This window comes from Enhydra lutris, unplaced genomic scaffold (assembly GCF_002288905.1).
Source record: "Enhydra lutris kenyoni isolate GAN:26980312 unplaced genomic scaffold, ASM228890v2 scaffoldscaffold74, whole genome shotgun sequence".
NCBI lineage: Eukaryota > Metazoa > Chordata > Mammalia > Carnivora > Mustelidae > Enhydra > Enhydra lutris.
The window spans coordinates 5,555,926-5,580,984 of record NW_019154158.1 but is presented as its reverse complement, the minus strand read 5'-3'; the positions used below and the strand labels follow the sequence as shown (position 1 = coordinate 5,580,984).

General features: G+C 43.8%; 1 protein-coding gene across 2 annotated transcripts in view; it reads left to right on the top strand.

The window, feature by feature from the left end:
- Positions 1–25,059, top strand: part of LOC111160200 (hydroxysteroid 17-beta dehydrogenase 6) — a 37,233-nt gene that overhangs the window by 4,336 nt on the left and 7,838 nt on the right. Inside the window, exons 2-3 of one of the 2 annotated variants that reach the window (XM_022523106.1) lie at positions 21,447–21,776; positions 23,608–23,866. In XM_022523106.1, coding sequence (XP_022378814.1) covers positions 21,464–21,776; positions 23,608–23,866 — 572 coding nt within the window. In that variant the 5' untranslated portion in view covers positions 21,447–21,463. Of the gene's footprint in view, positions 1–21,443; positions 21,777–23,607; positions 23,867–25,059 lie in introns of both variants that reach the window. The other variant, XM_022523107.1, reaches the window with a different exon arrangement.

The window sequence follows — 25,059 nt, the reverse complement described above, 5'->3', positions numbered from 1 at the left end:
GTGAAAAAAAAGTGTTATAGATGCATTTATAACCAGCTGTTATTTGGCATCATCATTTTCCTTAAGACTTGGGTAAGATTGGTACAGGAAGCAGAGCCACAAAATAGTAAATGGCATGGCACTTTCCGGAAATAGCCAATAGTTCCAAATGGACAGAGCTTGGACTTGAAGGGAAGGCCTGGGAAAGATGGGGCTAAGGGGCAAGCCATGGCCAGAGCATTGCATGCCAAGCTAAGGAGTGTGGAAATAAAAATTATTCATCTTCCATTTTATTCCGCTTTGGTTAAAATTAAGATAAAATATTGATCATATCAGTATTTGATGAGACGTCTTGGGAGTAAATAATCTTGTTGAAACAAGTAAGTAGGAAATTTGAAATACTTCTGTGCTAGTTGTTTTTCCTCTTTTTTAAAAAGATTTTTATTTATTTGTTAGACAGAGATCACAAGCAGGCGGAGAGGCAGACAGAGAGAGAGGGAGGGGGAAGCAGGCTCCCTGCCTAGCAGAGAGCGCGTGCGCGAGGTGGTGGGGGGGGCTTGATCCCAGGACCCTGGGATCATGACCTGAGCTGAAGGCAGAGGCTTTAACCCACTGAGCCACCCAGGCGCCCTGTTTTCCTTTTTAATAAGGTAAGAAAGAGAAGATTATAGAATGTGTTCTGATGAATCGAGAAGCATCACAAGGATGCTTCTTCTAGCCACAAAGCAAATGATGGCCACAAAGCCAATAAAACAAGTGTTATAGGGCATTGCAGTTGTTTTTTAATCTCTACGCTGGATTTCATATACAAAATTGAATTTTTTCACCTAAACTATAAGTTAACCCACCAGTTTTGTTTTTTGTTTTTTTTTTTTTTTGTAAGTAACCAGCTGGTATACATACTGTATGGATTTTCATATAAGTCATGAAGCTGCATACTCTTTGGGGCTAACTTTCTCTTTGCAGACTGTATAAAATAAAGGATACAGAATCAAATGGGAGCACATTGGGAAATTGCTCTGTTCTTCCACAGGAATTTGGATTGGTTGGAAGACCGTGGGGAGCTTTGGAAGGCTTTTAAGCAACAGAGAGGCGTAATCAGAGTTGCATTTTATTTATTTATTTATTTTTAAAGAAGATTTCATGTATTTATTTGAGAGAGACAAAGAGTGTGAGAGAGAGCATGAATGGGGAGGGAAGGGTAGAGGGAGAGGAAGCAACAGGTTCCCCACTGAGCAGGAAGCCCGATGCAGAGCCCGATCCCAGGACCTCAGGACCATGACCCAAGCCAAAGGAAGACACTCATTGAACCATCCAGGTACCCCAAAGTTGTGTATTATAAATAAATTCTGGAGCCCTGAGGAGGGCAGATAGGAGGGGAGAGAGCAGCCAGAGGCAGAGCAGTCCTTGGAGACTGTTGCTGAAATCCAGGTGACAAATACTTGTGGCCTGAAGTAAGGCAGTAAAGTGGAGATGGAGGGGATTGGGTGGACATAGCTGATGTAAGGAGGTAGAGTTAATATTGATTGGATGTGGGGAATGAGGAAGTGGTCTAGGGTGCTTTCTCAGGTTTCAGGCTTGGGCAACTGGAGAGAAGGGGGTAGTCTGGCACCTAGCGGGTACTCATTACAGTTGTTGAATGTTGAATGGATTTAGGAATAGGAAATAACATGAAAATGTGGAGGATCAGATAGCAATGAAGTGTGATTATACAGTTTTGGAAAGTTTAATTTGAGTTACTGCTGTGATACACCCTAAAGCACCCTATGTATTTCTTTCGTAGTTCCCATCAATATGTAATGATGTATTTATTTGTGGGAATATATATTTAATGTTTATCTTTCCTGCTAAGACGAAGATTTCAAATATCATGTCTACTTTACTCACCTCTACTGTGTCCAGTAACTTGATAGGACCTAGCACATAGTTGGGACTCTGTTTATGGAAGATATGGGTGAAACCAGGTGGGAGATGTCCGGCAGGTACTTGGATCTGAGGAGCTGGGTCTCAGGAATGATCTGGACTAAAGACAGAGATTTGCAAGTCGTTAGCACTCAGATCAGGGTTGAAGCTGGTGATGACTGAGGATATAGACAGAAGAGAAGAAAGACTAGGATAGAACTCTTAAAAGATACTGACTTTAAAAACTGGGGAGAGAAAGGGGAGCCAGCAAAGGACAGTGTAAATGAAAAGGAGTATAAACAGAAGAAGAGCTGGGAAGGGTCATTTCATAAGTGCCAAGGGGGGAGAGTTGTGAAAGGATATCAGTTCCAGTGTGGGTGGAGAGTGTTTCCCACACATCCAAACCAATTCTTCAAACACTAGCTGGGTGTCCTACAATTCAACTTGATTCTGACATTAGCTACCTGGAGACAGCCTCAGATTCCATAGGTTCAACCACACAAGGGTTCAGCCACACAAGACTGCCCCACTTCAGATGGTGATCGCAAGCCCAGCTTGTCACTTGTGCTTCTGACCAACTGGCTACAAATCAGAGGGTCCCACACATCGCTCCTTGGGTTGGATTACTTTTCTAGAACTGCTCACAGACCTCAGGAAGCCCATTTACTGACTAGATTACCAATTTTTACAAAGGAAATGAAACAACTGCCAGATGAGGAGATACAAAAGGCAAGGTGTGTGGGAAGGGGCTTGGAGCTTCCAAGCTCTCTCCAGATTCTTCCTGAATCTAATCTACATGTGTTCACCAACCTGGAAGCTCTCTGAACCTTGCCCTTTTGGGTTTTATGGTGGCTTTATTACATAGGCACAATAGAATAAATTGGCCCTTGGTGATTAAACTATCTCTAGCCCCTCTCTCTCCCTGAGGTCTGGGGTGGGACTGAAAATTCCAACTTCTGTTCCTGGTTGGTTTCCCTGGCAGCCAATGAAGTGCTTTCCAAAAATCACCTCATTAACATAAGCCCAGTTGTGGTAGAAAGGGGCTCATTAGGAATAACAGTACATCATTTTACCTTCATGGGTCTGAAGTGATTTCAGGGACTGAGGACAAAAGGCCAAACATTATAAGGAAAGATGCTCCCGTTGCTTTTTTTCTTTTTTTTTAAAGATTTTATTTATTTATTTTTCAGAGAGAGAGAGAGTGTACAAGCAGGGGGAGCAGCGGGCAGAGGGAGAAGCAGGCTCCCCGCTGGGCGAGAAGCCTGATGCTGGACTCAATCCCAGGACCCTGGGATCATGACCTAAGCTGAAGGCAGATGCTTAACCAACTGAGCCACCCAGGCATCCTTTCCATTGCTCTTTATCCCTCAGGCAGTTCCAAGGGCTTTGGGAGCTGTGAGCCAGAAACATGGACAAAGACCAAACATAAATGAAAAATAAATATTCAGTCATCTGAAAGACCAAATATATATTCCTTAAATTCACAATATTGCATGCTGATATATGCTACATTATGGATGAACCTTGAAAACGTTATGCTAAACAAAAGGAATCAGTCTTAAAAGGCCTCATATTGTGGGATTCCATGTATGTGAAATGTCCAGAAGAAGCAAATCCATAGACATGGAAAGTAGATAAGAGGTTGCCTAGGGCTAGAGAAGGGAAGAGCGGTGACTGCTAAGGAGTACAGGGTTTCTTTTTGGGGTGAAGAAAGTATTCTGAAACGAGATACCCTGTGAATATACTAAAATGCAGTGAACTGTATACTTTGAAAGGGTTAATTGTCTGGTATGTGAACTGTGTCAGTAAAGGTGTCTGACTCCATGAAGGCTGAGATCCCAGGTTTGTGCAGCTGATCTCAGATTGGCAATCTGGGTGGGCTCTGCTTAAATTAGCTGACCTTACTCCATACTCCAGCAGGGGTTTCATATTTTAGTATTCCAACTTAAATCAGAGGATGGGGGCCGAAGGTGTGGAAATTGCTCTGGTTGACCAGGGCAGCTCTTTTCTTTCTGCTTTTTATTTTATTATAACAGGTCCGGTTCTCCAGCTGAGCAAGGATGACATGGGTGAGCTTGTGAACTTGGTCCAAGGGCGTGGAGTGCCCCCCCTTACCACAAGAGGGAGATGTTGTGCAAGCAGGGCAGAAGGTGCTGCGCCAGACCCCCCAGCATCCCCCTCTCTGGCCCCCGCCCCCGGATTCATGAAGTCCTTTCAAGCCTCTAGGACTGGACTTTGCCTGAGCCGGTAGTGTGTGTGTGTGTTGGGTTGAGGACAGGGAGGAGATAAGGTCTGTATGGAGAGAGGTCTTGATAATGAATTTTTTTATTTTCTCAAAACATCTTTCAACTTCGAATCCTGAAAGAAATTTCATCATCATTGTTTCTTCTGCTTTTTAAATCTGCACTCCTTTGGAGTTTGGGAAAGTATGATTTAAAAGTTGGGAGTGATTTTATCCTTGCAAATAAGATCCCCTGGGTATGCCTATAAATTGAGATTCTTGACATAGGGGAAAATCAGCTCTCTGTAGTTCATGCTGATAGCTGTGGGGTAAGTTCGTGAAACTGTGGGTAAGCAAAAGGAGCCTTCTCTAATTAAGTCATGAGAATTGTGTTGCTGAAGCTTGGTAGTCTCATTTGGGTCCTGCCCTAAACCGACCCCCACCAACACCAACCCCCTCCTGTGGCTGGCCAAGCTCTTTGCAGCGGCAGTGGTGAAAAATTTTTTTTCTTTTTATTTTTTACTCACTTGGCCACTAAACACAGTTTAATAGTCCCATTATTCCTTCCCACTTGTTAAATTTCTAATTCTGTGGCAAACAAAGAAGTAAAATTCCAAAGGCGGTTAAACAAGAAATGTTTGAAATCCGACATAGAGTCAGTCCCAAACAGGAATTCCTCAGGTAACATTTTTCCTTTCTCTTTGTGGAATCTTATATGCTGATAGGAGATGAAGTGTGATAAAACCAAAAACTGCCCGCACAAGGCAGCAGTTGCTGAGCATTTGCTTATTTTTTCCCACTTGGCAGAGGTGAAGTCAGCTGTTGGAACGAGGCTGAGATTGGAGAATCTGTTAAGTTTTATTCTTGGACAGATGCAGCATCTTCAAAAAGAGTTTGAGGTAACCTAAAGTAAAAGACACATAGACATTAAGGACAATAAAATGCAAATTGAGTGCTTGCTTTGGAAGCACATATACTAAAATTGGAATGATAGAGAAGATTAGCTTGGCCTCTGTGCAAGGATGGCATGCAAATTCATGAAGTGTTCCATATTTAAAAAAATAAATAAAATGCAAATGGAGTACAAAAAGAAAAAGAAAAAAGAAAATCAAAGTGATAGAAGAGCAAAGAAAAATGCTGTCTATAAAGCCTAAGAGAATTACTCTGATTGAACATTAAATTTGGCTTTGAATTTGTAAGATAATATGAAGAACTTTTTAAAAGTGTTTTTTAAAAACATTTTATTTATTTATTTGATAGAGAGATGGTGAGAGAGGGAACACAAGCAGGGGAGGTGGCAGAGGGAGAAGCAGGCTTCCTGCTGAGCAGGGAGCCAGATACGCGGCTCCATTCCAGGACCCTGAGATCATGACCTGAGCCGAAGGCTGGTGCAAACGACTGGGCCACCCAGGCCCACAACTAGGTAATTTAAAAATAATCAGTAGCAGAGCGCCGGGGTGGCTCAGTCAGTTAAGCATCTGCTTTTGGTAGGTTATGATTCCAGAGTCCTGTGCTTGAGCCCCACGTCCAGCTCCCTGCTCACTGGGGAGCCTACTTCTCCCTCTCTCTCTACTTCCCTGCTCCTGCTCTCTCACTTGCTCTATCTGAAATAAATAGATAAAATCTTTAAAAAAAAAAAAATCAGTAGCATACTATTTACTTAGACGAAGTCTCAAAAAAGAAAAAAAAAGAAAGAAAAGATAAAACCTCTCCTGGTGCTGAATGAATGACAGGATTTATTTATTTATTTAAAAAGATTTCCTTTATTCACTTGAGACAGATGCAGAGAGGGAGCGTGAGCAGGGGGAGAGGCAGAGGGAGAGGGAGAAGCAGACTCCCCGTTGAGCATGGAGCCTGATGTGGGGCTCGATCCCAGAGCCCGGATATCATGACCTGAGCTGAAGGCAGACATTTAACCATCTGAGCCACCCAGGAACCCCATGACAGGATTTATTGTGTGGAGTCTTGCACAGTGTATGGATTCATATTGTTCTTGATAAGAATTTCATAAGCAAATGCAGAGTTTTTCAGACTTTTTCTTTTCTTTTTTTATCAAAGATATATTTTTCTTTTTCTTTTTTTTCTTCTTCTTTTTCTAATTTGAGTCAAACACGTATAAATCATAAGTGGACAGTTCAGTGAATTTTCACAAAATTAATACTTACATTACAATCACACAGGTCAAGAAATAGAACATTACCAGTACCACAGACAACCTCCTAATACCTCCCTGTGTCTTTGACCCCGCCTACCTCCCCAAGGGTAACCACCAATCTGATTTGTAGCAACATAGATCAGTTTTGCCTCTTTGTAACTTTGTGTAGGTGGAATCTACACAAAGTTCTTTTGTGTCACAATATTGAGTTCTTTTGTGTCACAATATTATGTTTGCGAGATTCATACATCCAGTTGTGTGTAGGTGTAGTTCATTTTTGTCACTGTATAGCATTACATTGTGTGCACACATTTCAGCTTCTTTATTTATTCAACTGTTGTTGCGTATTTGGGCTGTTTTCAGCTTTTTGGTGCTGCTACAAACACATCTTATGATGCACATGTGCACATATTTTGTCGTTGTTATATATCTAAAAGTAGAATCAATTATTTTAAGGAAGGTGGATTTTTATTTTTGGTAGATAAGGACAAACCATTTTTCAAATTGATTGACTCAATTAACTCTTTCAGTGTACATGCTAGATTGTTCCATATTCTTGCCAGCACTTGACATTGTCAACTTTTTTTCAGTTAAAACATAATGGTGGGTGCCTAGTGGCATCTGATTATGATGAATGATTATTGACTTGAGTACCACCTGTATGTCCAATATGGGAACAAAGAGTATTGTGGTGGATCGGTCCATGAATTGTGCTGATTTTATATATATATATATAATTTTATTTATTTGAGAGAGAGAGCATGTGAGCATGGTGGGGAGGGGCAGAGGGAGAGAGGATCTTTTTTTTTTAAGATTATTTATTTATTTATTAGAGAAAGAGAGAGAGAGAGAGAGAGAGAGTGCACGCATGAGAAGAGGGAGGGGCAGAGGGAGAGAGAGAAGGAGGTTTCTGTTGAGCAAGGATCCTGATGCGGGGCTTGATCCCAGGACCCAGGATCATGACCTGAGCCAAAGGCAGATGCTTAACTGACTGAGTCACCCAGGTCCTCCCCCTACCCGTGTGCTGATCATAGACTAGCTCTTAGGATCAGGGATGAGACTGATAGGAGTCTCTAGACAAACTCAGGTCTGAAGATTTGAAAAGAGGGAATAAAGGCTATTCCTTATTTTGCAATGCACTATACTGCAGAGAGATGGGTCCTCTGCTTGAGACTGAAGAAAGTCAGGGTGAATTAGCATTGTCCAGTATGGTGACAAAGAGCTGGTAGAAGTGATGAAGGATGTTGCCATACATGGAGTTTGACTTCTGAATGTGCCAGATGGTTGGAGTTCTCATGATGAAATTTCCTTCTGTTATAGCCTGCAGGAAGAGGTAGTAGGGCTCATAGAGAAAGGCCTGGAATGGCACTGATAAAACAATGACCACCAAAATATTGCTAATAATATCTAATAATTTTATAGTGTTTTATGTATGTTAACTCATTTAACTTTCTTAACAAATCACCAAGGTGTTCTTTTCCCATTTAAAGATAAGCCTGGGTGGCTCAGTGGGTTAGGCCACTGCCTTCGGCTCGGGTCGTGATCTCAGGGTCCTGGGATCGAGTCCCACATCGGGCTCTCTGCTCGGCGGAGAGCCTGCTTCCTCCTCTTTCTCTGCCTGCCTCTCTGCCTACTTGTGATCTTTCTCTGTCAAATAAATAAATTAAAAAAAAAAATTAAAGATAAGCTCCCAGGTACAGAGAGGTTAATTCACTTACCCAAGGCCACACTACAAGTAAGTGATAAATAAGGTCTGAATTTGAACCCAGGTAATCTGGCCTCAGAATCCAGGCTCAGGACTTTATGCTATTCACAGAATTAGGGTTGGGGGCAGATTGATTCATGATTCATGAATCATGAATTCATGATTTCATGAATTCATGAATTCATTGGTTCATGCAGACAGATTCTTGGAAAGGAAGAAAAGGAAGAGTAGGCAGGAATTAGCCAGGTAGTCTCACTGGTATCAACTAACAGGCTCCCAAAAACGTGTTCTGACAAACAGAATACATTTGCACTGTTAATGAAGGGGAAAACCGTGGAAGCCTGAAACATCTCCAGGTTTGGATAGGAGAGTCTTCAGCACACAGCAAGCACAATGGCTGAGTAGGGAAGCCCAGTTTAGCAGAGAGAGCCTAACATTGAGGATTGCCAGTCTTCCCTCCTTCTCACACCTGTGTCAGGTGTTTATGATTGCTCTACTGAGGGATAGATGATGAGTATCATAACTAGTTTCTTTTGGGTTTCCTGGTTGTAGAGAAACCAATCAGGGACAGTAGTTCATATATTATGATACTAAATCATATTATATATGATTTATATTTCTAATATCCATGCCAGTGGCTAGGGACCCTGTATTTGCCTCAGATTCCAAGACAACCAGAGAGGTCAATTCCTGGGGCTCCAAAGGGGCCCTGTCACTGAGACCTGGGCTGGAGGGTGGGATCTGGAGACTGATAATGGGGAGGGAGGAACAAAGGAGGGACACCCTAGTGGGTGTTTAGGTGGAGATTAAGCCATCTTCACTTCCTCTTAGAGCCCCTAGATGTGTTCCACTTCCCTACACCCCTTTATACCTTTGTTTCCTATTCCCCTAGCTTCTCCTTTTCCCCTTGTACTTATATTGCCCCATCCACAAATATAAATAACCTTCCCTTGGGAAAGAGCTCACTCTAAATGGGGAAAGGAGGAAGGAAATCTCAGGCTGGGAAATGGCCAGATGACCTGTGTAGTTCATGGAGATAATCTCAGGACCAAGTCTCCAAGGCAGAATGGGCCAATGACTGCGCTGTTGGTAAAGAAAAGGCTCTGTAGGTGTTTCCTACAGAGTCATGTTTGGACTCAAGTATCTCCTGCCCAAGGAGGTAGCTCAGTGAAGATGCTTCCTAAGCGGAACCCAGCCCTCAGTACTGCTTATCTCCCTGAAACTTCTCCCAGGCTTTCCCTTTTCTCCTTCCAGTCTCCTTCAGGTTGTTCCCCATCCTTGCCAGCATTTATTATTTCTTGTCTTTTCTGGCTCCTATATGTACGTTGACTGAATATGTGGGTTTGTTTGTAGGCTCTTGATTCTGTTCCCTTGGGGTGTGTGTGTGTGTGTGTGTGTGTGTGTGTGTGTGTGTGTGTGTTTATGCCAGTAACATACCTCTTTAATTACTATAGCTGTGTAGTATAGTTTGAAATCAGGAAGTGTGATGCCTCCAGCTTTGTTCTTCTTTCTTGGTATTAAATTGGCTATTTAGGGTCTCTTGTGCTTCCCTAAGAATGTTAGGGTTGTTTTTTCTATTTCATGAAAAATGCCATTGGAATTTTGATAGGATTGCATTTGAGTTGCAGGTGGCTCTGGGTAGTATGGACATTTAACAATATGAGTCCTTTTTTTAAAAACATTTTTTGATTTAAGTAATCTCTGCACCCAGTGTGGGGCTTGTACTCCTGACCCAGAGACCAAGAGTTTCATGCTCTTCCAACTGAGCCCCGACAATATTAATTCTTCTGATCCATAAACATGGGATATCTTTCCATTTATTTGTGTATTCTATTTTTTTCATCAAAGTCTTATAGTTTTCATTGTACAGATCTTTCACCTCTTTGGTTAAATTTATTTATTCCCAAGTATTTTGTTGTTTTTGATACTAATGTAAGTGGGTTTGCTTTCTTTATTTCTTTTTCAGGTAGTTCATTATTATTATATTGAAATGCAACTGATTTTTGTAGGTTGATTTTTTATGCTGCAGTTTTACTGAATTTGTTTATTAGTTCCAGGGGTTTCTTGGTGGAATCTAGGATTTTCTTTCTTTCTTTTTTTCCCCTTAGCTCCAAACCCACCTCTAGAATTTTCTATATATGTTGAACCATCCTTGCATTTCAGGGATTTGAAACTGGAAATCATCCTAGGACCCCCCACCCCATCCAATCACTAGGTCCTAGGGCATCTGCCTCTTGTATATTTCTAATTGCTCCCTTCTTCCTCATACCCACTGCATGATCAACTCTTTCACCTCCTGCATGTCTTTGTTCAGATGTTTCTTTCTCAGTGAGGCCTACTCTGACAACTATATTTAATGCTGTAAACCGTCCTCCCTCCAGCCCTCTTGGTCCCCCTTATTCTGCTCTTTTTCTTTTTAACAAAGTGCATATCCTCTTCTAACATATTTATTATATCTATTGTTTATTTTACTTTTTAAAAAGTTTTCTTGAAATATAATTCACATATACAATTCATACATTTAAAGTTTACAATTCAGTAACTCTTAATATATTCACAAGTTGTGGGATCATCACCAAAATCAATTTTAGAATATTTTTATTACCCTAAAAAGACTTCTCTTACTCTTTAGCCATCACCTCCCATTTTCCCTCAACTCCTTGAACCCAACCCTAGGCAACTACTCACCTACTCTTTGTTTCTATAGATTTGCCTATTCCAGAAATTTCTTATAAATTGAATCATACAGTATGTGGTCTTTTGCAACTGACTTCTTTCACTGAGCATAATGTTTTCAAGGTGCCAAAGCTACTGTACCATTTTACATTTTCACCAGCAGTGAATGAGGGGCGATCACCTAATGCAGTGGATGACACTGCATTAATTAAACAACTGTTTAATTAGTTTATGTTTAGTTTAATAAGCTAAATGTTTATTAAATGTATGGATGAGAAACTGTAGGGCATAATCTACATTGTTTAGCATGCCATCCAAGGACTTTCCTGATCAGGTCCTTACTTACTTTCCCAGCATCATCTGTGGCTACTCCATGGCCTCTAGCCTTACAGACCTCTCTGCCTTCTCTCATCCTATTCTGGCGGCCTGAGGTATATTTCTTGTCCTTCTGCTTAGTGTGCTGAGCTTCTGTTCACCTCGAATTCTATTCTGCCCTTAAACCTTTGGCGTGATAGGTGCTTTCTCTTGCTGTTCTCTCCACATTTTCTTTTTTTAAAAAATTAATTAATTAATTAATTAGTTTGAGAGAGAGAGCGAGAACATGAGAAGCAGACTCCCTGCCAAGCAGGGAGCCCGATGTGGGACTCGATCCCAGGACTCAAGGATCATGACCTGAGCCAAAGGCAGTCCCTTAACCAATTGAGCCACACAGGCACCCTCTCCACATTTTCTTAATAATTTTATTTCTATTTCTATTTCCCCTCCTAGTTCTGTGAGCTTCTTAAGGACTGTCACTGTTCTATTTATCTTTTTTTTTTTTTTTTTAGATTTTATTTATTTATTTGACAGACAAGTAGGCAGAGAGGCAGGCAGAGACAGAGAGAGGAGGAAGCAGGATCCCCGCTGAGCAGAGAGCCCGATGCGGGGCTCAATCCCAGGACCCTAGGATCGTGACCTGAGCCGAAGGCAGAGGCTTTAACCCACTGAGCCACCCAGATGCCCCTCTATTCATCTTTGTATCCTCTGCACTTAGCCGGGGCTTGGCACATGGTTGCTATTTAATAAATGTCTGTTTCAGTGAACAAGTAGAGGAAATCGCAAGAGCAAAACCCCAGAGCAAGAAATCCACTGGCAGGTTTGAGAAAACAGTGAGTTTTCCAACTTGATTGTGTTAAAAAACAAAACTCAACTGAGTAAATTTGAGGATCTAATTGACTCTGTTAAATGATTCATGGATCGGGCAGTATCCCATCTAGCAAGGAGAGGGGAGCTGCACTAAGCTTGGAAAAAGAAAGGTTTTTAAAGGCACAAGGAGGGCGTTAAAAAAACAAAAGAAGAAGAAATTTGTTAACAAGGAATGCATTCTTTAGGCAAGGTTGCCCTCCTCCTAAGGGAGAAAGAGTCTATGGACGATTATCTCCTAGTGATGACCAGGAAATTCCATTTTGGCTGCTGAAAGGTTACATTCCTGGAGAAGTTGAAATTGTAGTTAGCTTAGGTATTAAATCGTGGTTTACTGACATGGGGCCTTAACATAAGTGACTCCATATGGGGCCTGTGGTTTTCAACATTCCCCCCTTCTGATCAGACCCTCAGTTTAAGTGAGAGATGTGTTAAAAAAAAGTTTTGTTTTTGTTTTTTTTTGAGATGTCATAAAAATTAAGGCATCATCGCCACTCAGCTACTATTCTGTAGTTTTTGCAGCTGTTAACAAACAAAATTCAATAAATAAATTTAAAGATCTAATTGGCTTTATTAAATGATTCATGAATCAGGCATCATCCCATCTAGCAAGTAGAGGGGAGCTCAGAAGAGCTGTGCAAAATGGAAGGTTTTTATAGGAAGGAGGGTGGGGCAAGAAAGTTATTAGCAAAAGAAAAGGATTATTCTAGGCAAGGTTGCTTTCGCTTAGGGGGAAAGCTGGGGGTCTTACCATGAAGATCATCCTGTCTTCTTTGGAGGATGGAGAGGGCCCATGTGGCCGACTCATAGGTGCCCATCAACAAATTCCTGATTAAGACTATATTTATGGGGCGCCTGGGTGGCTAAGTGGGTTAAGGCCTCTGCCTTCGGCTCGGGTCATGATCCCAGGTCTTGGGATTGAGCCCCGCATCGGGTTCCCTGTTCAGCAGCAAGCTTGCTTCCTCCTTTCTCTTTCTGCCTGCCTCTCTGCCTACTTGTGGTCTCTGTCTCTCAAATAAATAAAATCCTAAAAAAAAAAAAAAGACTATATTTATGGGCTATGTTGAAACTGTAGTTAAATTAGGTATTAAGCCCTGGTGTGGGGCCTTAACTAAATGCACAATTCTGGGTCTGTGGTTTCATAGCTTTTGTTGATCCTTTGTTTGGTATTCACAGGTCATGACTTTTTTTGCTTAATCTCTGAGAGATCCACAGGTTACAATCTTAGGTTCACGATTTTTGAGTTAGTCATCCTCTTTGTGCTTTTTTTGATGTTCTAGTCTTAGGGAGGTCATTTGCTTGGTGGTTAGTGGCTGTGAATGTGCATGTAAAACTTTTGAGAGAATCTGACACTAGGAATAATGGAGGGCCTTGTACACCCAACTGAAGTTTTAGATTATTTTTAGTAGGTTGAATGCTTTTCAGGTAGTAACATCAGCAGAGCTGTGCTTTGGGAAAATTAAGCAGACAGCACCATGTAGATGAGAGGGGAAGGGACTGATCCTGTAGGGATAGTGAGAAGGCGTATATGATAGGCCAGGCAACAGGCACTGAGTGTTGAAGGCTTGATTGAACAATGGATGTGGCTGTAGGAATGAAGAGGAGGGGACAGGTGCTCTGGACACAACCGAGCCTGACTCTACAGCCTCATTTCCTCAAAGAATGCATTGGGCCGGGAAGAGGAAGTGTCAGAGTGTTAAGACTAAAATGTAATACAAATAGAAATTGGGAATACTAGAGGAGAAGCACTTTTAGGAGATAAGATGATGAATCTGCCGTGGGTATACTGAGTGTCTAGCTAAACGTCTGGCTGGAGAGTACTTCAGGAAATTAAAACTATAGGACAAAGCCTCAGGAAATGGTCAGGTTGGGGATACAGATCTGGGCAGCTGTGTGGAGGTGTGAGTTGGAACCTTAAGAGGAGACGAGATGGCCAAGGAGAGAGTGAGGAACAATCAGGGAGGGATTCTGGGACAGAACACTGGGGAATCTTTATACTTAGGTGTAGGAAGGAGAGGAGGAGCAGACTAGGTGGAAGTGTTGGGTCCCCCCAAAATTGGGTACCCCAATAATGGGTCCGTGATTAAAGGAGCGAGACTGATACAAAGTGAAAGTCAAGCAAAGCTTTATTTCGCGCCAAGCATCAGGAATCAAACTGACCGCCAAACAGACTGGTCGGGGCAGCCCCTACAGAGAGGACGACCCCTCCCTGCTTTCCAGACTAACTTTTATAGAGCAAAGGCCATGTGGTTGGGCCTGGCCACACACAGGTGGCCAATGAAATTGTAACACACACAGGAAACTCCACAGTGATGCTAGGCGACCAACTGAATTACAATTTACCCTAGTAGACATTTGAACCAGCCTATCACCTAGTTCAGAATTGGCCCAAAAGGTGCCCAAAGGGCAGGGCCCATACTCCTTGGTAGCTAGGAGACAGTATGCGCCCCCACTGATTGAATACCTCCATCTGGCCTGACCCACCCTTGTACTGGTTTCCGGGACTTGCTTTTAAGTAAGTTCCCCTGGGGGGCGGAGGGAGGGGGGAGTCAATTTAAGTTTTACAACAAAATGGCAGTTCAACCAGGGTGGGGCCGCTCGGCTGAATAGGCCCTTACAGAAGGGAAGGGGCGCTGTGATGGAAGCAGGAGAACCAGGAGAGTGGAGTATCTCAGAAGTCAAGGGAGGAACGTGTTCCCAAAATTGGGTGGTCAAAATGGAGCAGGTGATGGCTTCCGACTGTGAGAGCAGGGAGCTTAGGTGGAAAAAGTAGGCCAGAGCCGGACCATGGGAAGTCTTCTAGGGGAGAGATAGTATGGTGTGGTGATTTGATCCTGTCTCTACTACTCACTATCTGTTTGACTTTGGGCATTTCATTTCATTTTTGCCTTAATTTGTGCCTCAGTGTCCTCATCTGAAAAGTAGGCATAATGCTTACATGTACGTTGTGAGGTTGTATGTGTGTTTATGTTGTTTTGAACAGTGCCTGGTACAAGGAAAGTTCTAAATTACTGTTCACTATTACGATTATGTGCCAAGCTGAGGAGTTTTAACTTTATCTGTGGGTGATGGGGTCATGGATAGGCTCCAGCAAGGGCATGGCATGGTCAGAAAGCAATCTCCTCCTTCATCCAAGATCCAGTTGGAATTTGAGAACCAGATAAAATTACTAGAAAAAGGAAAGTGCTAGCTATAGTGGTGATATCTGAGGAGGAGAGATAAAAGGCCTTAAGGATTGTCTCCTTGGTCGTTGGTGAGCCCTGAGTTTCCGGAGATGGATGGGGATGGGAGGTAGAGTACAAGGGGTTGAGAACGCATGGGCAGGGAGACAATAGGGGACCTGTGCATATGTTCTTTGAATATTTTGACCATATGGGGTAAGAGAGGTTGTCATTTGGAGGGTGGCAGGGTAGGATGGTCTTAGGGAGGAGGAAAGACAAAAGAGGCAGCCCAGAGGACAGACAATATAGAGACATTTAAAGCAAGGATGTCCTCAGTGGACATGGCAGCTCCTAAAATGAGAGACAAAATGTGGGTATGAATTAGACTGTGCAGGCTGTTGGTTTAGAAATGAGGATGATAAGGTAGTGTAAGGGTCTATTCAGCCAGAGCGGCCCCACCCCGGTTGAACTGCCATTTTGTTGTTTATGCAGTAAAACTTAAATTGACCCTGCCCCCCCCCCCAGGGGAACTTACTTAAAAACAAGTCCCGGAAACCAGTCCCAGGTAACAAAGTCCAAGTACAAGGGTGGGTCAGGCCAGGTGGAGGTATTCAATCAGTGGGGGCGCATACTGTCTCCTAGCTACCAAGGAGTATGGGCCCCACCCTTTGGGCACCTTTTGGGCGCCAATTCTGACCAAGGTGATAGGCTGGTTCAACTGTCTACTAGGGTAAATTGTAATTCAGTTGGTCACCTAGCATGACTGTGCAGCTTTCTCTGTGTGTTACAATTTCATTGGCCACCTGTGTGTGGCCAGGCCCAACCACATGGCCTTTGCTCTGTAAAAGTTAGTCTGTAAGGGAGAGAGGGGTCGCCCTCTCTTGTAAGAGGTGTGGCCCCGAACGTTTGGTTTGATTCTTGATGCTTGGCGCGAAATAAAGCTTTGCTTGACCTTCGCTTTATATCAATTTCGCTCCTTTAATCACGGACCCATTATTGGGGGACCCAACAATAGAGCTTATCTGGATTTTGGCAGGGAGGCAAGAGGTCAGCTCATCTGTGGAAGGAGAGCCCTATGAACATGAGGCTGGGAAGTTGAGAAGGTTGGAGATTTGGAATGGGTCTTATTGGGAACACACGAGGGGAGGGTCAGATGGAGGCAAACAGAAGGTCTGCCTTGTGTCAGCGAAGTCCAGCCGAGATGGGGTATTATTGATTTGCTGTGGAAATCGCTGGTTTGTTTTCTAGCCTTTCTCTAGTGCCACTTGGCAGCTGGCAATGAGGGAATGTGGATAGTAAAGGCTTTGGGACACCAGTAAAACACCCCTCAAGTGGCTGGCCCCAGGACCTACACTGAATAAGGAGGCAAATGAAGCCATAAGAGGACCGTAATAATATGAGACTGAGCAAAGGGAGGGTGCTGTAGGAGGAAGGAGACAGGGAGAGGTGAGGGAAGGAGGGGGAGAGATACGAAGGGGCTGTAGTCAGAGAGGGCAGTTTCAGCTTTCAAGATCTTTGTGGGAGAGCAGTTTCAAACGATGATGAAGACCAAGGGTGGCGAGGGTCCGGCCTGAAGTAAAGAGTAGATCTTAATTTATGCATTACGATTATGAAGGTGTTTTCTGAGTTCAACTTCAAAACTCCTTAAAGAAAATTAACCAGGTGGTGTCCTGTGGATGAGAAGGAAAGAGACAATACGGTGTGAGAAAGCTAAGTTCAGTTGATGGACAGGAAGTCAGAAAATGTCTAGAGGTGCTAAATCAAGAAACAGTATAAACTTATAAATCTCCTGGGTCAAAGGCAGAAACATAAGGGATTGCACGGCTTTTGCAGATGAATGGTTATAAAAACAAGCAGGCCACTTGGGGTTTGCTCTTTGAAGTACTCAAGGCATATTTAGGGAATTTGATTCATGTTCAGGTTTGGTACACGGAGAGTCTCTCTGGCCTGGCATGTCTCTTCCATGAGTGCAGTCCTCTTGCTGCTGGGTATGCAAGACCCTGGAAGGCTGCGCGGCCTGAGCTGCTCTGTGATGGGGGAAATGGATTTTCATCTTTGATTAACATCAGGAAGTGACTCTTAGTCAATAAACAGGCAGGAGGAAGCCCTGTTACTATAGCACACTGGAGAATGCAGAATGCGGGTGCGGAGGAGAGCCAGAAGCATCTGGCTAGAGAATGGAAAGCTCTCAGGTTGGAGAAGGAAAGTTGGGAATGGGAGAGAGATCATGGGGAGGTGGAGGGAGAGGGGAAAAAAGGAAGTGGGGAGAGGGAGGGAATACTAAAGTTGGGAAGGGGCTAGGGATAGCGTAAGTCTCTAAGGAATTTTGGAAGCAGGGTTTCCAGGACCTTGAGGGGCAATAGCTATTGTTGGGAAAAGGTCATTTATTACTGTCTAGTAAAACCTTAATTATGAGACCCTTTAGATGTTTATCAGTGGGTCATAGGCTTGGGGGATGATTGCCAACATGTATCTTGGGGAGCAGAGATAAGGGAAGTTTTTGAAAGAAATTTTTTTAAGATTTTATTTATTTATTTATTTGAGAGAGAGAGAGAGGGAGAGTGAGCATGAGAGAGGAGAAGGTCAGAGGGAGAAGCAGACTCCCTGTGGAGCTGGGAGCCCAATGTGGAACTTGATCCCACGACTCCAGGACTCCAGGACTCCAGGACCATGACCCGAGCCGAAGGCAGTCACCCAACCAACTGAGCCACCCAGATGCCCCGGAATTTTTATATGTTTAAGTAGACTTACAGGGTCCTGGAGGTCAGGCTGAAATTGCCTTTTGGCCTTAATGAACTGTCAGCATCCAGGCAGCTGAGTTCCTAGAGGAATGTCACTCCGCCTGTCAATGGGCTGTAAGTAGTAAGAAAATTTAATAATTTTTCTTCTGCCTTTGTTTCCCACGTCAACACTATCTACCGGAGATAGCATCAGATCCCACAGGTGAAAGGTTCAATCCTGCAAGACTGCCCCCCTCCCCCACCCCCCACCCCATCCTCAGCCCCTACTACAGATGCCAGCCACCAGCCCAGCTTATCATCGGTACTTCTGACTGACAGGCTACACATTGGAAGTTCCAAGATCATTGGAAGTTCCAATGATTCCCTTTTTGGGTTCTATTAATTTGCTAAAGGCCCTCACAGAACTCACAGAAATGCTTAACTCTACAGAACAAACTGGAGGTCTCCAGGGGAGGGGGGTGGGGGGGGGGCGGAAGGAGTGAAGGGGCCAAGAGCACATTTATCATGATGAGCACTGAGTAATGTGTAGAATTGTCAAATCACTATATTGTACACCTGAAACTGATGTTCCACTATAAGTTAACTCTACTGGAATTTAAAAAAAATCAACTCACGGAAATATTTTTTGTGCTAGATTTCTGGTTTATTATAAAAGGATATAACTCAGGAACAGCCAGATGGAAGAGATGCGCAGGGCAAGATGTAGGGAAGGGACACAGAGTTGCAAGCCCCCTCCAAGCATGCAGCTCTCCCTAGTCTCCATGTGTTCACCAACCCAGAAGCTCTCTGAACCCCATTCTTTTTTGTTTTTGTGGAAGCTTTTTTAATGGAAGTTTTTATGGAAGCTAGGCATGATTGATTTAAATCATTGACCTTTAGTGATTGGACTCAATCTCCAGTCCCTCTCTCCTTCCCAGAGGTAGAGCGGTGGGTGGGACTCATTCCAACTCTCTGATCACATTGTTGGTTCCCTCATCCTTAGGAGTGGCCCCAAGGTAGCCTCATTAACATAATAAGACAGCTTTGTTCTCCTCCCTTAGGAAATTCTAAGTGTTTTAAGCATTGTGCGGGGAAATGGACGAAGACCACATATATATTTTTATTTATAAATCACAGCATCACAACCCTTCATTCTCTTGTAGCTACTGCCTTCTTTCCTCTCCTTCCCAGACTCTTTTAAAAGGAGTCTCTACTTGGCTCTACTTCTGCCCTCTAGTCCAGTTCATTCGCCCACTGCTGGCTGGTTTTTACTAATTCCCTAAGAGTCCTGTTTAAATCACCAGTAACCTGCCAGTATCCAGTGGAGCTCCGTGTTGAGAGCTGATCCTCATTAAGCCCCTCTTCCCTTAGCTTCCTTTGACTTTCTTTCTACTACTTCTCTGGCTAATTCGTCCTGTTATTCTTTTCTCCCGTTGCCCCCCCCCCCCGGATATTTTTGTTTCATTTATCTATCTAACAGCATTTATCCAACCACACAGCCCCGGCTGTATACCCTTCACTGTGCCAGCTGCAGAGGAATCCATAGCCTGGGCCCGCAAGGGCTTCATAGTCTACAAGTCGGAGGAAGCAGTGTGACGTCATGATACTCTCAAGTACAGGCTGCAGCTGGGATGTGGGGAGGGGGTTGGGGGGGGAGTGGTCCCTTTTGTTAGATCAGGGGTCAGGTTAAGAGGGGTCCAAAAGTCTTCTGCCTGGGCCCCTCTCCCCCTGCTTTGCCCTGAGCTATACTTCATCTCTCAGTGCTCATCTATAAAATAATGCGGCGGTTGTGTTGGTGTATTGCTCAGATGTCTTTTCAAGAGAATCTGCTTTGAGGAGTGAAGTTGACTCACAGCCCCCAGCTATTGTTTTTGGATCTGCGATGGCCTGTATACTGAGGCACGCTTCTCCTGGGCACCCCTAGCTAGTGACAGAGCGTGGTGGCAGCAATGGAACCCAGCCAGTTCTGCCCAGTGCAGGGTTCTACTGGACATTCTCAGCTCAAAGGCACCCCCATTTGCCTGGCTGAGACTTTCTGAGGGTCCTATATGTTAAGGAGCCTCCTCTCAAATCCTCCCTCCTCTTTCTCCTTTCAGAGGCTAGCAGACCTGCATCACCACCTACTCCTGCACTCTCCCCTTTATCTTTTCGTGGTATTTTCCCCACCAAATCACTCACATGCCTGAATGTTTTGGCATTTGAACCTGACACAGGGATACGACAGGATCTGCCTTAGAGTGCTGTTGTGAGAATTCAGTGAGTTCGTATATGGGAACTGCTTAGAAAAGAGCCTGGTACACAGCAAGTGTTAGGCTATTGTTGTTGTTAGCTATTATTACGATTATTTTATTATCCTTTAGATCTCAACTTCTATTTACTCTCTCTCCAGAAACCTCAGATCTCCTAGAGTGCTCCAGCAGCATCTTGTCCTTAATTCTGTTCCATTGTTTTGTTTTCTTGTTGGCCTTCACCCTTAGATGGTAAATTCAATGAATAATGGAACCTTGTTGGATTTACTGTTGTTTATCCGTGCCTAACATTGTGTCTGACTCATAGTAGGTGTTGAATTGTTGTTTGTTGAATCAAAATGATCGTTCAGCTGAGTATTAATGGATGAGTGTTATTGGCCAAATGGATGAGGACTGGGAAAGAAGGGATTGTTGAGAGCATTGTGTACTGGGCCACAAAAGGCCTGTACTGTGTGGGGTACTGGAAGCTGCTATGACTAAAGAGTGCGTGCAAGAGGGATGTGGCAAAAAAAGAAGCCTAAGGAGTAAGTCAAGGGCCAGAGCACCTCGATGGCCTGAATGCCAAGCCAAAGAGTGTGAATGGCATAGATTCACCTCACGCAGGTGTCAGGTGCAGCCCTTATGATGTGCTGGTGGGCTCATGCCCATCTGTGATGGTGTCTTACGTCCTTATGAATCATATGTTACTGCACCCAACACTATAGGTTGCCCCCAAATGGTGGCTGTTTCTCTAGAACTACATGAAGAAATGTAGGCCTCTCTGAACATTCATTTCAACAACGCATCTGATTGGTCTTTATTTACAAACTGCCTTGGCTGCAGTATCTCCCCCAAACAGTTGGGTCTCTTAACCCACGTCTTTGCCTTCCTCACAGCCCTGTTAAATATACCTTCCACTCGCGCTGTGGTACAGATCTCTCAAGCTAAATCTGTCCATCCTACTCCTCAGTGTAATACCTCCCGATAACAGCACACTCTGGTTGCCTGTAAGATAACGTCCAGATTCCTTAGTGTGGCCCAGAAGGAACGCCCTGGTCTGGGCATCTGTGTCCTCTGTATGCTCTGTGGCACACCATGCTGAAGTGCTTGTAGGCATCGGGAAGTCATGCTGCCCACCACTTCCTTCAAATACACGCTGTGGCTGCCTGGGATGTTCTTCATCTGGGTCTGCTTCTTGAACTCTTAGCTATCTTACAGGAAGTAGTTGCCAAAACACTGATCCCTGTGAAGCCATTTCTAACTTGTTAGGCCTCAAGTCCCACTTGTTTGCAGCCTCGTCAGACTGTTTGTTTGTTGTTATGACACTGGCCACACTGCATGGCACTCGTCCCGTTACCTCTGATGCCCTCTCTGGACTATGGCTCCCGGAGTATTGGTGACTGTGGAGTCCCCAGCCCCAGGAGCAGTGTCTGGCACATAGCATATCCTCAGTAGATAACTGGTTAAAGAGAAAAGGACAGAAGGGAATGAAAGCTGGTCTCTTTCTTTTGAAGCAGAAGGGAGTCCCCTCACCATGTGGCTGTGCCTGGCAGCCCTCGTGGGCCTCTACTTCCTCCTGCGCTGGTACCGGGAGAGGCAGGTGGTGAGCCACCTCCAAGACAAGTACGTCTTCATCACGGGCTGTGACTCGGGCTTCGGGAACCTGCTGGCTCGGCAGCTGGACCTGCGAGGGTTGATGGTGCTGGCCGCGTGTCTGACGGAGGAGGGGGCCCAGCAGCTGAGAGACCAGACGTCAGACAGGCTGGAGACAGTGATCCTGGACGTCACCAAGACAGAGAGCATATCGGCAGCCACCCAGTGGGTGAGGGAGCGTGTCAGGGACAGAGGTAAGGAGAAGTAGTTTCTCCTTTCATTTACTTGGGCATGAAGTTGTTAAAGTTTTCTCTCTACATGTAATACCCCAAAGTAGGGCCTAAAAGGCTTTCTCATTTGAAGGATAGTTGTGATCTTCAGTGGTGTTTCATTTCCTTAACAATGTTTACCTTGAAAAATGAGCCAAATAGATTTGAAGCTATTATCTCATCTTGCCAGTGGAGTATTTATAACCATAGTTCTTTATGTTTATGTTTAAAGAATTTTCAAGGTATTCTTTTTTTTTTTTTTAAAGATTTTATTTATTTATTTGAGAGAGAGACAGTGAGAGAGAGCATGAGTGAGGAGAAGGTCAGAGAGAGAAGCAGACTCCCCGCGGAGCCGGGAGCCCGATGCGGGACTCGATCCCGGAACTCCAGGATCACGGCCTGAGCCGAAGGCAGTCGTCCAACCAACTGAGCCACCCAGGCGTCCCTTTTCAAGGTATTCTTAAGAAACTGATCTTCTTCCCTTGGCTACCGTTTAAAATAGAGTCATTCCTGGGCACCTGGGTGGCTCAGTTGGTTAAGCTTCTGTCTTTGGCTCAGGTCCTGATCCCAGGGTCCTGGAATTGAGTCCTACATAGAGGGGCAGGGGAAGGAGGGTCCCTGCTCAGCGGGGAGTCTGCTTCTCCCTCTCCCCCTGCCAATTTCCCTGCTTTTGTGCCCTCTCTCTCTGACAAATTAATAAATAAATGAAATCTTTAAAAAAAATTACGTTATATTTAGCATACATATTTTATATGATATGTCTTATACTTCTGGTATCTAATGTCTTTGTGAGTCTTTTTTTGCTTCTTTTGATTCTGTTGGTTCTTGCATTTGGTGTTTTGCTTCCTTCCATATTTTGATTTATGACCATGAACTACAATTTTTCTTAGTAACTCTGGTGATTCCCTGACGCCTGATATAAAGATTTTTTCCAGAGAGGATCCATGTTTGCTTCTATCATGTGCCAGGGGTGCTCGGAAGCCTTGACCACCTTGAACTTAATTCTTGGCTTGACATTTTTGGACCATCCAGATAGTGGGAATTGGGCTGCAAACTCTGATGAGAAATGGCTTGTAGTAATGATTCCTCAGGGTTGGTAGGGATGATTCTTGCTCCCTCCCCACAACAGCAAAGTTCAAGGTGGACAGTGTTACTTTCAGTCCTTTGGAAGGACTTTCTGTCTCACCCTTATACGGATAGCATAGCCATTAAAGATCCCAGTTTAATGAAGAAAGTATTTTTTATTAGAATCCCTACCTTAGGTGGGTCCTGGACTTCATATCTTATTGTGTATTTTTTTGAGGCTATAAATATTGAAATTCAAATTCACACTGGTTGGCAAATACCCTCAAATCAAAAGCCGGCACCAATGTTCTCTTTATTGTCTCTGGATTCCTGCCTTTTCTTAGTTTTTGCCCTGACCTTCCCCTACTTTCTTGTTAACTGATGGATTTAAGAACATTAAAAAAAATAGGGGTGCTGGATTTAAGAACATTAAAAAATATAGGGGCGCCTGGGTGGCTTAGTCATTAAGTGTCGGCTTCGGCTCAGGTCATGATCCCAGGGTCCTGGGATTGAGCCGCGCATCGGGTTCCCTGCTCGGCAGGAAGCCTGCTTCTCCCTCTCCCTCTGCTGCTCCCCTGCTTGTGTTCCCTCTCTCTATCAAATAAATAAATAAGTAAATAATCTTTAAAAAAAAAAAAGAACATTAAAAAATATATTTTGTCTAACATTTTTAGTTGCTGTCAGCCGGAAGACAGATTAAGGTAAATTGTCAGTTTTGTCTGAAACTGATCTTCTGCTTTGACTGTTTTAGGACTCTGGGGCCTGGTCAACAATGCAGGCATCTTCCACCCACACTGCTACATCGAGTGGCTGAAGATGGAAACCTATATGGATGTCTTCAAAGTGAACCTCATTGGTTTGATTGAGTTGACCTTGAGCATGCTTCCCTTGGTGAGGAGAGCACGTGGGAGGATTGTTAATGTCTCCAGCATTCTGGGAAGAATTGCTTCCTTTGGAGGAATCTACTGTAGCTCCAAGTATGGAGTAGAAGCCTTTTCAGATATTCTGAGGTAACGCTCTTAAGTTAAAACAAAAGCAACAAATATGTCATAGGCACTGTGCTAATTGCTTTTGCCTACATTATTTTATTTCATTACTCCAAAAATCTTGATTTATAGATATTATTACTAGTTTGTTTTATATAGGAAATTGAGGCTCCAATTTAAGTCTCTTTCCCAAAGTTCACTTGCCGCAACTCGGATTTGGCAGAACTGTGTTTTGACTGTAGGTCTTTGTTTCCTTCCACCACATCACACTTTAATTCTCAAGATTTAGCCTTGATAAAATTTCATTTCTCAGGGCACCTGGGTGACTCACACGGTTAAGCGTCTTATCCCAGGGTCCTGGGATCAAGCCCCACATCGGCCCCCCTGCTCAGCAGGGAGTCTGCTTCTCTCTCTGCCTGCTGCTCCCCCTGCTTGTACTCTCTGTGTCAAGTAAATACATAAAATCTTTTTAAAAAATTTCATTTCTGAAGAGAAGATGACTGTCTTCTTTCCTCCTTACAGTGAGCTTGTCCTTGTCTCTCCATGGTGACTCTCTTTGTCTCTGGGCACTCATCTGCTTTACTCTGTATCTCTTTTCTTTATCTAAGCACTTCTTTTCTTAGACCTTCCGTTCGCCCGCCATGGCCCATTATGGCGCTGGGCCTACCTCCTGGCTTTTTTTCAGGCACTGTTTCAGGCTTGTGTCGCTCTGTCAGCTGCTTCCTTTTTATATTTCCCTTTACCTTTTCATTCCTAAGAGGGAGGACTCTGTTAGCTTTGTTTATTTTCTGTGTGTGCCAGGTGACCTATTCTGTGACATTTTCATGTGCTTTATTACGTGCCGGGCACTGTTGTGAGTACTTCACATCTAACAAGTCATTTAATTTTCATAGCAACCCAATGAGGAAGGTCTTATTTTTATCCTTAGTGTGTGTGTGAGGAAACAGGGGCAGAGATTAGTAGGTCGCTATGGTCATAACACAGGTAGTAATAGACAGAGCCACTCTCCAAGGCTAAGCAGGGCTCTCTCCTCCCAGCAGGTACCCTCTCTGGTCCAGTTAGCTGGGGACATGATGGGATAGTCACATGGCACAAAATATTGCCACACAGACTCCCCGTTAAGCAGGAACTGACTTTAGGGCAGTTTCATTCTTGGAAATGAGCTGTGACTATTTTAGGCACCATGTATTAGCTTCCTATGGCTGCTGTAATTCTTT